This window comes from Ruditapes philippinarum, unplaced genomic scaffold, assembly GCF_026571515.1.
Source record: "Ruditapes philippinarum isolate M1 unplaced genomic scaffold, ASM2657151v2 ctg9960_1_1_1_1, whole genome shotgun sequence".
Lineage (NCBI taxonomy): Eukaryota > Metazoa > Mollusca > Bivalvia > Venerida > Veneridae > Ruditapes > Ruditapes philippinarum.
Window position 1 is genome coordinate 46,185 of NW_026856191.1, and position 15,090 is coordinate 61,274.

The window sequence follows — 15,090 nt, forward strand, 5'->3', positions numbered from 1 at the left end:
CGTATATATCTTTTGGTTTTTTGATGATTAAACTTTATATTTTGATTGAATTTACACAAAAGAAAATATTGCTTTTCACACTAAATTCAACAAGTCTTTGATATGTATTGATGTCGGTTTTATTTTTATACATGAAGCAAAGTGAATATTGTGTCAATTGTGCCAGATGTGTTCGTACATATGAGATCTTGATTAAAGATATTCTATACTGTATAAATGTGTTTTGTGAGGTAAAGTAAATAAAACGATAGTAAACCATACGCAGCCCAACTGTAAAATATTTTCTCTTTTTATAAACATTTGTAAGTAAAGATATTGTTGTCAAATATTATTATTAGTGACCTCATTGTGAATAAATCTTCGGGCTTTCATGGGCAATCTGAGATAATTGCATATTATACACGCTTTAACCTACATTGCGACATTCTCTATAATTGACAAATTAATATCTAGAGATAAATTTGGTCTTGTCTTAAAATGTATTTTTTTGTAATTTTTAGTTATCTATTATTATTAACTATGTATTATTTAATGAGCCTACTGCGATAGTTATGTTTGAAAAACTTGCGAAATATTTCATTACAATTTTGTTTTAATACCTTTTTATATAAAGATCCATAAGTGTTTGTATTATGTTAATGTGTGTTTTAACCTAAATAAATATATAGAAAAATCTATCAATATAACTTTATATCATTTTTATCGTGTGATTACAACTTATTAGCCAACAACATTGTCAAATTTGATACGAGAAATTTTGCCAGAAATTTCGAATTTCTAATATAGACATTTCAATTGATAATATTGAAAATAAATAATTATTTGAACATTGTTAACACTGTTATACTTTATTCGAGTCATTGACAACATTAATACTACAACGCTTACGAACACTTACCATAGCATTTTTGATTGACATAGGAGGATACAATATCACAATACCAGACCAAATTTTTAAGAAATTAATTTTTAGCAATTAAAAAGTATAAGTTTGTTAAATGGATAAACACAGACACTACATAATGAAAACATTAAAAAAAGAAGTATTTCTGCAATTGTCCGTTTTTATGTCTTTTCAAACAAATCTCAATCCTTGCAAATACTGTATGAATATCAAGAATACTACACAAATATATAAAATGTACGTGTAATTTGAAGAAAAAAAATGTTCCGCGATCCTCATTCAAATATGTTATAACTGTTCGAAAAAAGCACATTTGGTAGGAGACAAATTCTTTTCACTGTTGATTGTAATTTTTCTAAGGTACATACTTTTTCACAAAAAAGACTTCATGACTACAAATTTAACTTCCTGGCCGATACAAACTTTAGAAAGATATGTGAACTTATTATTTGAGATATACTACGCATTTGTATACGAAACCATTGCAAACTATTCTTAAACGCATTTGTGCAAACACAACTTCATTGTGCAGTTTAAAATTTTGAGTCACTGTTAAGAAAGGAAAATGAGTAATTCTATTACATTTTTGTAACTTCGATATTTGAAGAGATTTAAGCAATAAATTGAAATATTATTGTCACCATTAGAAATATTGAGTTAAAGGACAATAAAAAATAATAATATCTTGTTTTGCATGCAAATGTTCGAATAAATTCCAATAAAATATCGTGTTTTTATTTGTTCAAACGTTTTATCTTTTGCATTGTGTTTATTAGATTAAACATATTTTTTTCATAATCATACACAGTACATAATATACAATCATTCAATATATACAATGTTGAAATGGATTAGAACGTTGTGTTTATTCGGTAAATATACATATTCAGTGCTTGTTATTTAGCCATTATTATATGAATGTTTCATTTAAAAAAGTGTACTGAAGAATATTATTAATTAACCTTCTGTGCACAGTCTTTTGTAAATTATATCAAATGCGATAAAGTAATAAACTGGTGTATTGTTTGGTTTGGCAATATCACCTGAAACATTTAACTATTCAGTGTTTTTTTTCTTCTGTATGTTTGATACATTGCACGAACGTATTTCAACTTGGCGGCGAATACTTAACAAACTCTAGAAGTATGGATGATAATGTGTTTGAGATCTTTCATAATTTATTATTTAACATCATATTATTGGAAGAAAAACATAGTTTACTCAGAACCTCAAAATAATGCACACGTTAGACACATTTCATATTGTTTTAAACGAAAAATTGCTGTGAAAGAAAAACATATCTTAAAAAGATACCAGAAATTAAACAAAAATCATCTATTCAAACAATGTTTCACATACTTATTATGGAATGGACAACGCACGCTGTACCAACGCTCGTGGTTATTAAAAAAAGAAAAGGGACTCCGCCCAAATATTTTGACATGACGGGACGGAAAATATTTACTTTTTTTTTTTCAAGCTTAAAGTTATATTCCCGTTGAACGATGATATTTTACCGTACATCTTAGTTTTAATAAATTTTCACCTGAATCATAACTATATCCTCATTGATGATGAACTGCTATACAATTTTATTTGATGAAGGTGTAGACGAATAACTTGCGAATAAAATTCAGACCATTCACAGACTTCGTTTTTTTCCTGACAGAATAATTATTCTGATTGTGAAAAATGGTGCAAACTCTCAACTCGGTCTCAGAATACCATAAAATTACGAGTTTTCAATTTATTTCTGAGTATATTTCTTTATTATTTTGCATATCATTCTGTTAAAGTGCCCTAGCTGAACTATTCCAAAAATTCTAATATTATGTTTTAAGGCTTTTGGACTCTCAGTGGAATTTCAATACAAGTCTTTTATGATCGTTTTTATGTAAATATTTAAGATATTGGTTTTTATACAAAAGTTAAAAGAATAGGTAAGACATTGACATGAGATAACTAAACATGATAACTCAACATGGAAAAGTGCTTTTATATACATGTATATACACATTGTATATACAGTGCCTTTTATGTTGAGATGACATAGATTAGATATTTTACAAACGTCTAATTGCACTTGTTAAGATAGTATATTAAGATGTTACACCGTAAACATATTGATAAATATCTGATTATAATCTTTTAGTTCATGAATATTGTAAACTTTGGACAAAGTTTATCTGTTAGGGAAATGTACCATTGATTTCAATACTGTTATCAATGTTTTACACTTAATTGCGCTTCGGATAATTATTTCAACATATACACATGGATGTTTGATGTGAGAGTTAAGACGGATAGAAAACAATTCATTCTGGTGTTGGTGTAGATTTTTTTACATATTAAGATTTGGGCTATTGGATTTCTTAAAGATTGCACAGTAAAAGAGAGCGGATTTGATAACACCATATATATGCAATGCTTATTTGAATATAAACAATATATCTAATCAATTTAAATAAAGCAAAGTGAAACAATTGAACGAAACACTTCACTTCTGAAATACGGAATTAAATTTCTCTGTTTAACACAGCTGCAGAAATAAAAAAAAATTCCAATATCTCTGTCGACAGTATTTTTACGAGAATAGTAATGTCAGGAGTTTGGGTAAAAAGTACGGGTGCTACGGCAATATTTTAACCTGACAGTGCCACTAGGAAACCGAATGCAGTATCGACAAAAAGTGTTAGCACAACCGGATGGCCCATAATGCAAGGTCTAAATCCTTCAAACCAAATTACAAATTTACCAAGCGTACGTATAAATTCATTTTTTATTAAATAATGTATTTGAGAGTCGTAGCTTTGTGGTTACTGTTGAGGTAAACATGAGTAAAACCACGTTCCTTTAAATGATGTAAATGATACAAAATAGATCAGCTATAAATGGTTAAAAAACTAGTTTTTTCGCACTAAAACATAAAAATGTCTAGATGACTACCGGGTAGATGACTAATATACAAGTACAAGTATGTTTCGACTGAATTTAAATGTTAGATTAATAATGTTAAATATGTCTTTTGAATTATAGAATAATAGGAATTTTTTTTAAAAATGTCATCTGTTTCTGCTTAACAGAAAAACAACTTTCGGATACGAAAATTAATGCGAATGGATTTATTTGTACTTATTGACATTCAACGAAAAATATGTCAAATAATCAAAATCAGTTCAAGAATGCCCATTTTAAACTAATCATAACTAAGTTTCGTCAACGTGTATATGGTTTGTACTTTCAGTTTCTAAAAAATAATAGTGAGTTCAGTATATGAATTATGTACTTTTTACTTGTACAGTTGTGTGTTTGGTAAATTTGAGTGCACTTGTACATGATAAAATGAAATGACATAATATACCAAATTCCAACTACATACGATTTGTTTGCAAATTTAACTTTTTAGCGTAATTATACCGAAATACCATATCCCATCTGTTCTGGTTACTGATAGGTATCAGTAACCCAGGGTATGTGTATTGAGTTCGAGGTCTTTCTCCGATGATTGACGGAAAGGGCCGAAAAGTTGCAAATCATGTAAAGCATCTCATAAGACTTTAATCAACCCTTTTCGTTTTAAACAATAACCTTCAAACATATAAAAAGTAGTAAAAATCTATAACACTTTTACCATCTAGGTTTTAAGTATAAAAGACCTGTGGATTTTGCTTTACTAGAATTTCTAACTTTTCTTTTCTGCTTGCAGATGTCGTTGATAAACAACAAAATAAATTTTTCATCACGGAAACGGTCGTCATCAGAAACACCCCTGCATGTATACGGGAAAAGACCGAACTTTATGACAAACGTACAATCTGGAGAGGGTAGAACACAAACAATATTGCCATTGAAAAGTAATGGAGAGAAGGTGTCACAATTATTTACGGTACCGAAGCATGAAAATATATCGTCAGCTCAACTGGAACACACCAGCGCTCTGTCCAAACTTTCAACGTTGCATGGATGCTTATCTTTATCTACACCAAGAACTAATTATGCACCGTGTAAACGAAAACTTTACTTAGATAATATATTGGAAGAAATTACTCTTAATAAAATTGACAAACAACAATCTAAGCGCCTTGTGGATCAAACTCTGAACTCAATTACTTCAAGATTTGATAGATATCAAGATGGCGGAATCTACAGACGTCAATATATTGATGCTGGAAGCTATCCTGTGAGGCTGAAGATAAACAAAGCTGATGAATTTGACGTCAATATTCCTCTCAACATTGACGTGAAAAGAGTTCGATGCACTGGCAATGTAAACTACGTTTTCAAAGACGTGAGTTGTTTCCCTTCGGTCGGTTTCAAATTCCCTATTTCGTATTCTAGGTTCATTTCGGTTTATCAGACATATTTCTTTTTATTTTTGTCCTTATAAGATTTTGTCATGGAGGATTTTAATGAGAAAGCATTTAATCAAAATTGAATTTCGAGATACAAACGACTCGCTTTTAGCCTTTTTGAAGTTAACTTTATTGCGAAAATATATTTACGTAAGCATTAATGTAAGAACTACTTCAGCAATCAAACTGCTCACCTGATACATGTATTTACATTTTTAGAGTACTATTTATGCACGCTGAAAAAAACAGGCAGATAGAGTTAAAGCAAAGACTTATCTAAAGTAATGTAGGGTTTATATCAATTTCAGCAAAGACCAATTTTGTGTTTGGAGAAACAGCTTTTCTTTGATCCACAAGGAACGGCGATTCCTCTAGGCTATGCTGTTGTTGAAGTAGAGATGTGTAATGGAGGATGCAATCCTTTTTTGCCACGAAATAGAAATGAACTTCCGAGAAAGTTCTTACATATTGGTCTTCCAATACCTCGGCAGGATGCTCAATATCGTTACTACATGTTCCATCCCAGATATAGGTTTGGCTTCATGGATTCATTACAAAGATCAAACATAAGTTCAACATTTCAAAACCGTATTGAACTCATTCCAGCTGATGTTAAGAGAGATTTGTTTGAGAAAATACAACGTGCAACATCTTTTCGATGGAATCAGCGTAAGTAGAAAAATAAATATATCATTTTCAAAACAAAGTCTCAATGTAAATATAACAATCGATTGTTTAAATCTTATTTGGGTATACAGTAGCATATCTGATACTTCAAAAAGTTTCTATGAAGATAAAATGTACAACGTAAGTAGTTCCTTCATCGAAAAAAAATGCAGATTCTTTGAAGAGAACTAAGCAATATCTTATATTTTCTTAGAATACAATACTTGTCACAATACTTCGATCAAATTGTGTTTATGTCACTAGTAAAAGTGTTACATGGGGTCGATACAAGGTTGAATTTATTTTGAAATGGGAAATACTTCATGCATTTGAGCTTCCTTAGTCGATCATTGTGTGTACAAGTATTTTGTTATGAGACGAGGTTTGTTGAAATTTTACAAGCTTAAGTTTGGTGCACAGTGTAATACAATGTACACATCTATTATTTTAATTTGTTATTATACCTTCAAATCGCGTATCAGTTTGATGTATGATAACTTATCTTTAATATAAGTGCGATAACGTTACATTTTATATCATCATTTTTGGCACGACATTTTGACACAAGTATCTCATCTTTTTGGCAAGCGAAATTCCGTTTGCTTTCCATTTTCAGATTCAGTGCATGTTTCTAAAGTAAATTATGGACCGGCATTAAAAATGACGTTGGTGCCATTTCAAGGTTCACCAGTAAAGCACAACATTAACGTGGATGTAACCCTGTCTTTGGAGTGCGATATACCTCTGTCGAGGTTTGGATGGCCGAGGGAAAAAACAAAACAAGCCTTTGAGCGGAATGTTATAGATGAAGTTTTGAACGCAGGAATACATCTTGTACCAAAGAAAGATTTATTTTGGGCGATATCTTTCTCGAAGGCAGAAAGAGCTCTTCTATCGCGATTGGATACAGATGGCGGCTGCAGAAAATATGTTACTAAGATAATGAAGAAGTTCGTGATGAATTGTAGCTCGCAGTCCACCAATGGACTTCCTGGAATATCCTCACATATTATAAAGGTACCTTCATAGCATTGATTTATAAATATTGACGGTTAGCCTCCGATTGAAACATAATTATAATCATTATTTGAGATACAACTTATGAATAGTATTTTATTTCATTTCATGTATCATAATTAAAAATTGGTAAAAGTTAGCGACGTCATACAAAATTAACTTGTTATTTGCGGTAGTGGGTGGAAACAAAATTATGATATCAGAACATGTACTTACGCTTAACTGTACAGATAAATTTTAAGGTTTTCCTTAAATAATATAAATAATTTAAAAAATTTAAAATCGATGTCACGTGTAGTTTCCTTCTTTCTGTCTGTTTTCTTTCTTCCATACCTCTTTCTTGCTTGTTTTTATAACTACCAATTGAAATCATTAAAAAGTAGCTGTTGATATGTCCACTCTCTATTGACATCTTAAGTTCATTTGGTTTATATCCGGAAATATATCTAATTATTCTTAAGAGTGCAAACTGAATGTTTTGAAAACATAAGTAGGGTAATATTATCATATTATTTTGATCTTCAGATTCAGAACATAGATTTTACAAATTTAAATCATATTCATCACCTGTTCATGTAACATCACAATAATGCGAAAAGAGTGTTCGTATATGTTACAACAATAAAGTCTATTCAAATATATCTTATACTTCCATGTAACATTACTGTTAATTCAATATAACTGTTCATTTAATATATTTTCTATGATTTCTTCTTATATTACTGTTAACCCGGTTCAAATGGATAGAGTGGCGGCGTGTCCGAGTGGTTAACGCATCGGATTAGTAATCTAAGATTACTGACCACGTGGGTTCAAACCCTGTCAGAGGCAAACCGTCGTTTCTTGGGGCAAGAAACTACATTTATTACTTAATTATTACTGATTGGTTCCTAGAAAGGATTCACAAGTGTTTCAATAAGCTTCCAGCATCCAAAACAATCGAACTATAAACTAAATGGACTGTGTGCTTATGTAATGCAGCGAATTGAATTATTTTTTTCAGACACGAATCCTCTGGTCTTGTGAAGAACACAGCAACGTGCCATCGTACTGGTGCTATTTTAATAGAGATGTATGTCTGATTAACACGCTAGAAGAGTTCATTAATGATCTAGATTCAAGATGGCTGTCAGAATATTTCAACTCGGGTATAAATATACTGCAGGACAAAGATGTCAGCGTACTCGACACGCTATCGTCTTTTATGAGGAGAAGACAAAAAGAACTTTTAAACATGTAGAAGTTTAGAAGTGAACTTGGGTATTACTAGAGGTTTCGTATTTTTCAAGCAGTATAGGACGATTTATAAATAACAAATATGTATGAAACTGCAATATTTCATCAATGATATAAACATCAGTGTGTTCAAATTAATTAATAATTAGATAAAGTTGTACATTTGGTGAGATATGGATCTAGTTTTGCTTAATTTCATTCAAATATCACCCTACAATGTTGACATAAAGATAAAAGGCCTACGTACAATGTAAATTTAGATTGAACTACAAGATTATAGTCCAAAGTTATATAGAAACATTTTAACAAGCTAATTATTGTGCTGAATAGATAGATATCCCTTGCCATAAGATATCACTTGACTGATTCCTTTTTAATCTGAGGTACATAATACGAGTTAAATTGAACTATAATTGTACAAACTCACAATATTGCAAATTGCTATGCTAAAATGTTCTTGTTAAAACATCCTTTTGAGATATTATTAATTATTGACATGTAAGTATTATCATTATGTTATGTTATTTCATTTTGGTCACTTTTCTAAAGTGAGTAACTAATAATTACTATTATAAGATTCAAGTGTTGCAAAGCATGAACATGTATGCTCCATTTCAATTAATCCAATTACACCCTAGAATTTAATGTAATTTTTACTTACTTGGCAATGATACTTGTAAGATTAACATGTATCTCACATGAATTCATTAATTCTATAAAATCACTATCAAGGTTTTGAAAATCTAACAAATTACAGCTACGTAATGGTAAAGGTAAACCTAATATTCAGAAAACGATGTTTTGGTATGTGTGAACAAGTATATGGATGTTTTGATTTATGCAGGATATCAATTATTTATGATTATCAAATGACATAAATTGCCGCTTCATGTAATTGAATTATAATTGGAGTTGCATACATTGTTTTTATAAACTTGTATATACGAGGGTTGTCCCAAAAGTCCGTGACAAATTTTACAGACAGTTCATTTTTAACGCCAATAGATTAACATCAAAACATTCGCATTTTGTTATGAATAGGCTGAAATAAATTATATAAAGTATATTTTAAACGCATTTTGAAATGTACATCTTTATGATTTTAATGTTTCAAGTATTAACCTGTTACGATAGAAGGTTACTCATTCATTAACTTATGATGTCTGGTGTTTAATATTGACTTTTATTTATATCTAAATGTATTTCAGCATTTGTTTAATATATCCTTATATACATGTATGCATAATAAATATTTTAAAATGTTTTGATCAGTATTAACACCCAAATAAAGATAGGCCGATCTGATTGTTAAAGGTTAACAATATTACATAAAAGACGAGGTATATGGTCCACAACAATTTGCATATTTGTTGTAAATTACACAAAATGACTGTTATTGTAAATAATTGATCAGAAAACCCTTGGTATACAAATGTGCTATGTTAGCTTACTTCTTGATCATCATTAATTTTATTATACAATGTCCTATAAAGTACCTGTGTATATATTTTGACGTCGTACATAATGTGTGGTCCCAGCTAAATAATTCAATTAAAGACAAAAACTATATTGTGAGATATGCGCTCTTCTTTCTTTAAACGTAACTGAAGAAATTGACATATTTACTTAAAGTTTGAAAAAAATTATCAAATAACAGTCAAGTAATTTAAGCATGTATGATGAAGCCGATGTGCAGGGACTAAAGATAAATTGTCAGCAATTTCTCATACGTGAACAATTTTATCATTCATTGATGTTTTGTATTTACTATTAACTACAAACATTTAAGTTTGCCCAACAAAAATTCCGTGTGAACTGAAGGGAATTATGAAAAAAAAAAAAAAAAAAATATAAATGAGACTTACATAAACTGTAAGACAAAAAATTGATACATACCAATTTTCTTTTCGACTTCATTTCGACTTTAATAATAGTATCTTTAAAAATGATGATTTTTTAAATTAGCTTTTACGTACAGTTAGATATATATGCAATATCACTCATAGGAATATAGAATAGTAAACGGATGCTGGATAGTAAGTGTGTTCATGATGATCAAAGGGAGATTATTTAATGAAAATTTCATCCTAGTAAGCGACAAATAACTGTGATATGCATCCAATAAAAATCTTAACTTTCGATTTAACTCAGGTATTTTCTGCGAGTAGTGTTTTTTTAAATGCCTAATTGTGTCTAGCACATACAATAATATTCAATACATGGTTTGAAGTTTGTACTTTTGGTTTAAATGATTACATACATATATGCTGATAACGGAATTACATAAAGTCATATCTAAATTAAGAAACTGATGGCTTTCTCAATAAAAAAATCAGTTCAACGGATCCGTTGCATTTCTGATCAGTAAATTAAATAATGAGGTTTCAAATGTCTTGTTACATTTGGGGAGAAAGTCGGTTTGGAAATAGTGCACAACTACAATGCCATGGCATTACAAATCATGCATTTTGATCTTGTAGCTACAACAAAAAGTTAACGGATGAGGAAAGTTTGGATAATCATAAAAAGCAGATGCAGAAAAATGCTAAATCCCAGCAATGTTCAGGGTGTTGCCGATCGTTTGTTAACAAAGCTGACCTGTATAAACACAAAAGAAGCATTTATCACTGAATGAATGATGAAAGGGAAAATGAAACTAATCGTGTATTTTGTGACGATCGATGTAGTAAAAGCTTTAAATCAGCAAGTACGTTTACAGGTCACAAGAGAGATTGAGCTGCAAAAAAAAATGGATTTTCGGGACAGTGCATGCTGTAGTTGCGACATGACGTTTCTCGACAAAATGATGCATATGATTATGTCAAAGGAGCTAAAATAGAAAATTATAGAACTCGCAAACTATCAACGTGTTAAAAAGTGCGAGCTCGAGAAGTAATGTCTGTCTATGTATACAATGTAAATATTATATCTTAACTCGTATTTGTAACTTTTACCTGTACATTTAATTTTAACATGGCTCAAATACCAAAAACAAAATCATGTAAAGACATTATAGTTCTTAATAATGCTATGCTTTTACTATATATCTTATGATTCGGCGTGTTTTAGTGGTTTAGATGTCTGCCTTTCCACTCATGTTTCATGTGTAAGGAACTAACTCCGTTCACGAACATATTATCCCATATTATGCCAGCAATCGTAGATTGAGAGAAAGGATATCAATTGCAATATTTTGTTTCACAATAAATGTGATTAAAATCGATTTGTCTGAATCTATAATTTACATTACCAGTGTCATTAGGGTGCAGAAAATGTTGCTCAATTCACATCTTGTGTAGCGATATAACCGAAACAAGGCACACATATCTTAATTATCCATTTATTTGATTTTAAACACATGATCAACAAGCATTTGATAGTATTGCGGGCAATACAGTATTCCCCTACCGGTCCCTCAAAAAGTTCTTTAATTGTCATACACTCCTGTGTATTGCCATTTATAATGAATTTGAGGATGAAGTCTGTATTTGAAAATATCGACCACAAAACATAATAAAATAAGTTTGTATATATCACAGTAATGTGTTAAGTTTCCATGCTTAGTAAGGAAATTATGTTTATACAACCTTGTCATATTATTACGATGTGGGATTTTAAAGTAAATCCTATAAGGAATGAAGAAGTTGGAGTGAAAATACCAGTTTCTCGAAAAAAAACTAAGTTCAAGGGGGACATAATTCTGGAAATAGTCTTGCTAGAGTATTTAACCTTCTCAAAAATGTCGAGTGATAATAAGAAACATATATATGAAGTTTGAAGTAGATACATTAGGAAATAAAGAAGTTATTTAAAAAAGACAACATTTTCCCCCTAAAAAATCTAAGTTCAAGGGCGGTAATACTGATATTTTTTGTGCTAGAGTTATGAACCTTGTCACATATGATGTGGTTGATGACCAGAAACTTATATTTAAAGTTTGAAGTAAACACCTTAAGAAATAAAGAACATATAGTGAAAAAGCTGAAAAATTTAAATCAGAAATCTTGAAATTCAGGCTATTTGTTGCCATAGCAACCAGAATTTTCAACATAGGAAGAAAAGAAAAAGATGTGCATAATCTCCAGACTGCCATCTACCCATATTTCAAGTCTCATAAAAATATTTTCAGTACTTTTTGAGTTATCACTGGATCCAGTTTATGTGTTAAATTTGCCATATTTTCAGACTATTTGTTGCCATAGCAACCAGAATTTTCAACATAGGAAGAAAAAAAAAAGACGTGCATAATCTCCATACTGCCATCTATCCATATATCAAGTTTCATAAAAATATTTTCAGTACTTTTTGCGTTATCGCGGGATCCAGTTTTGTGGACGGACGGACTGACGGACTGACAGACTGACAGACAGACAGACGGACAGACGGACAGACAGACGGACAGACGGACGGAGGGTAAACCTAAAGTCCCCTCCGGTTAAACCGGTAGGGGACTAATTAAACAATTTAACAGAACTTTTAAAAATGTTTGTATGATTAATTCGCTACTCTTGTAGAAAAATATACATTTTTCCCATAGTTGGAGGTAAATGTAAAAGATACAGCTCTAGAGAAGATTGTCATAAGCAACACATAATTCTAGGAACAATTTTTATTTTATGGGCGTAAAGTTTAAAGTCTAATAGAACAAACCCTTACTTTGATATTTGAACTTTTGTTTGAAAACAACACATTTTGTACAATTTTAATTTATTTAAATGATTATTTAAAAAGTACAGTTCTATCTCCAATGAAGCATGCTTTTCTCATTTAAAATGATAAGTTCCCTTTGATAAATTTTTATTTCTAAATTATGTCCTATAATCATAACTACCATAATAAAAAGATGTAGTCCATTACGTTCTTTTTATCACAATTCATTCCTGAAGTTGTAAAACTTTTTCTGAATTTTGTTTTAAACCTCAGGACTTTCACAACCTCGTATCCTGTTGGTAAATTCAAAAGTAGTTTTCTTCTTATTTCATTCAACGCGTTGGAGCCAAATATATAAGGATTGACAACCCTAATTAATTACCTTCGCTTTGAAGAGTATTAAGGTAGGCTAGAATTACTGTCAACTGGACTGAAACGGAAGGGAATGGGTTGAACCTTTTTTCTTTTACAATTATCTACGTATCTCACGGGTCTCTTTTTGAAAAAAAAACCAACAAGTATTCAATTTTAAAATTTAGATAATGCTAAATTTTAATAACAAATATAGTACCTGATATCACCCAAGTATAAAAAAAGCAAAGCTTCACTATACAAGTATTTAAGATTTAAAGATATACTATGCTCATTCTTGAGTAAAATATTTTAATCGGAAATGTATAGAAATTATCTATGAAATTCTTAGCGAAAATGTCTAAATTTGAATAAGAATTAAAGAATAAATAAACTATGTATTGGAAGCTGCGTTCCCTCTTGCATGTCAGTTGTAGCTGGTCTTATCATAAAGTAAACTCCAGTTGTTTTAAAGACAATATTTAGATTGTGACCACTAACTGCTTGTAATATTCTAAATATAACATATCTACTTTGTGTAATGTCAAAAATGTTTTTTTAACTTTACAAGGAGATTGTATAGTAATAAGCAATTTTTTCTAATATTATTTTTCAGCAAAGTATATCTTCAACAAGTTCAACGCTTATACTTTAAAGAAAAAAAGGCAAACTTTGAAAACAGTACTAAAATTTGGTCAATTTTAATTTTATCAATGAGGCTCTCAAAGTAGGAAAAAGAAGTGTTAAAAATGAAGGTATGGTAACATTGTTATGAATACTTCAAATATTTTGAGTAGCAACAATCATTTTGCTTGTGTGAGTCGTAAGCTGTTATTATTTGTTTGTTATTTGTTTCTTAATAAAAATCAGTAGGAAACATTTTTCATAAGGATATTATAGATTATTTAAAGTTTCCTCGTTTCTGAAGAAAGCCATTCTACTAACCAAGCTTAAATTTAGAAGTGTCCACAACACGTAAACTGTACTATAAATTGTGCATACATGTGTCTTTAGGGCATATATCTGACTGATGTTGTCAAATTTTAAGTTCCTTTTAGTGCCTTTTTAGGGTAGTCATATAACACTTACTGGCACGTACTACACACCCCAGTATTTCTTATTGTCATACTTGATAAAATGTATATGAATTTAGTTATCATTGATTTTATTGATTTTTCTGTAAATCCTTCTATTTTGTACCTTGCTAATTTTGACCTTTTGGCGGAGGGGATGCCGCTACCGTTATCCGTGCGTGACGGTATGAAGGTACTAAATACTATCTGTTTTCGGTTATATATAAGAAACGCATTTATCTTAGGTGGTTATCTGTAGACTTTGAAAATACAATAAATGCATATCAAAAAAACTCGAAAAAATCAAAATAAATCTTTTCCCTATCTAATCATATTTTTTTTAATTATAGCTTGGTAAATCTATCGATAATAAGCACAACGCGTTGACCACTGTATTGTGAACGGTAGAGCACCATGAACCTGCGTCTGGTTCAGCGGGAAAACATATTTGTCAGGTCCGGATTGTATTTATCAAAACAAACATTGATTTGAGATCATTTTTTTTTGCAACTACATTTTTTTCTATGTAAAGGAAACTCAAAAACTGTCAGGTGAAATTATGTAATAGAAAGAACATGGAATCGCGAGGGTATTACATTTGAACGAGGAGGGGGGCATAGTCCCAAAGCATAAATCAGAATGCTGAGTTTGTTTTTATGTTCTTTCTCTTTTGTATCAAAAATAAAAACACGTTTCCTGTCGTCACAAACTTAAACCCTAGAAAAAGAAACCAATGTATGAGCATCTGAATATGACTTATCTATCGTTATCTCAATCGCAAATTTTCGGCCCTTTCCGTCAATCTTCGGATAAGAACCTCGAACACAACAGAACGGATACA

General features: G+C 30.5%; 1 protein-coding gene across 2 annotated transcripts; it reads left to right on the forward strand.

Annotated features, from left to right (window-relative positions):
- Positions 1-3,176: 3,176 nt before the first annotated feature.
- On the forward strand, positions 3,177-11,361 carry LOC132745728 (uncharacterized). 2 transcript variants are annotated; one of them, XM_060734690.1, is made up of 6 exons: positions 3,177-3,664; positions 4,611-5,192; positions 5,565-5,925; positions 6,539-6,939; positions 7,943-8,199; positions 10,656-11,361. In XM_060734690.1, the coding sequence occupies exons 1-5, from the start codon at positions 3,620-3,622 to the stop codon at positions 8,177-8,179; spliced, it is 1,626 nt and encodes a 541-aa protein (XP_060590673.1). In that variant the 5' UTR covers positions 3,177-3,619; the 3' UTR covers positions 8,180-8,199; positions 10,656-11,361. The 2 variants fall into 2 exon arrangements, with proteins under 2 accessions (XP_060590673.1, XP_060590672.1); XM_060734689.1 differs by lacking the exon at positions 10,656-11,361 and having other exon boundaries at positions 7,943-9,439.
- Positions 11,362-15,090: the final 3,729 nt, after the last annotated feature.

Coding starts and splice junctions, on each gene's coding strand:
- LOC132745728 (XM_060734690.1), top strand. CDS start 3,620: ATGCAAGGTCTAAATCCTTCAAACCAAATTACAAATTTACCAAGC. Junction 3,665..4,610: donor AAATTACAAATTTACCAAGC/GTACGTATAAAT, acceptor TTCTGCTTGCAG/ATGTCGTTGATAAACAACAA. Junction 6,940..7,942: donor TATCCTCACATATTATAAAG/GTACCTTCATAG, acceptor TATTTTTTTCAG/ACACGAATCCTCTGGTCTTG.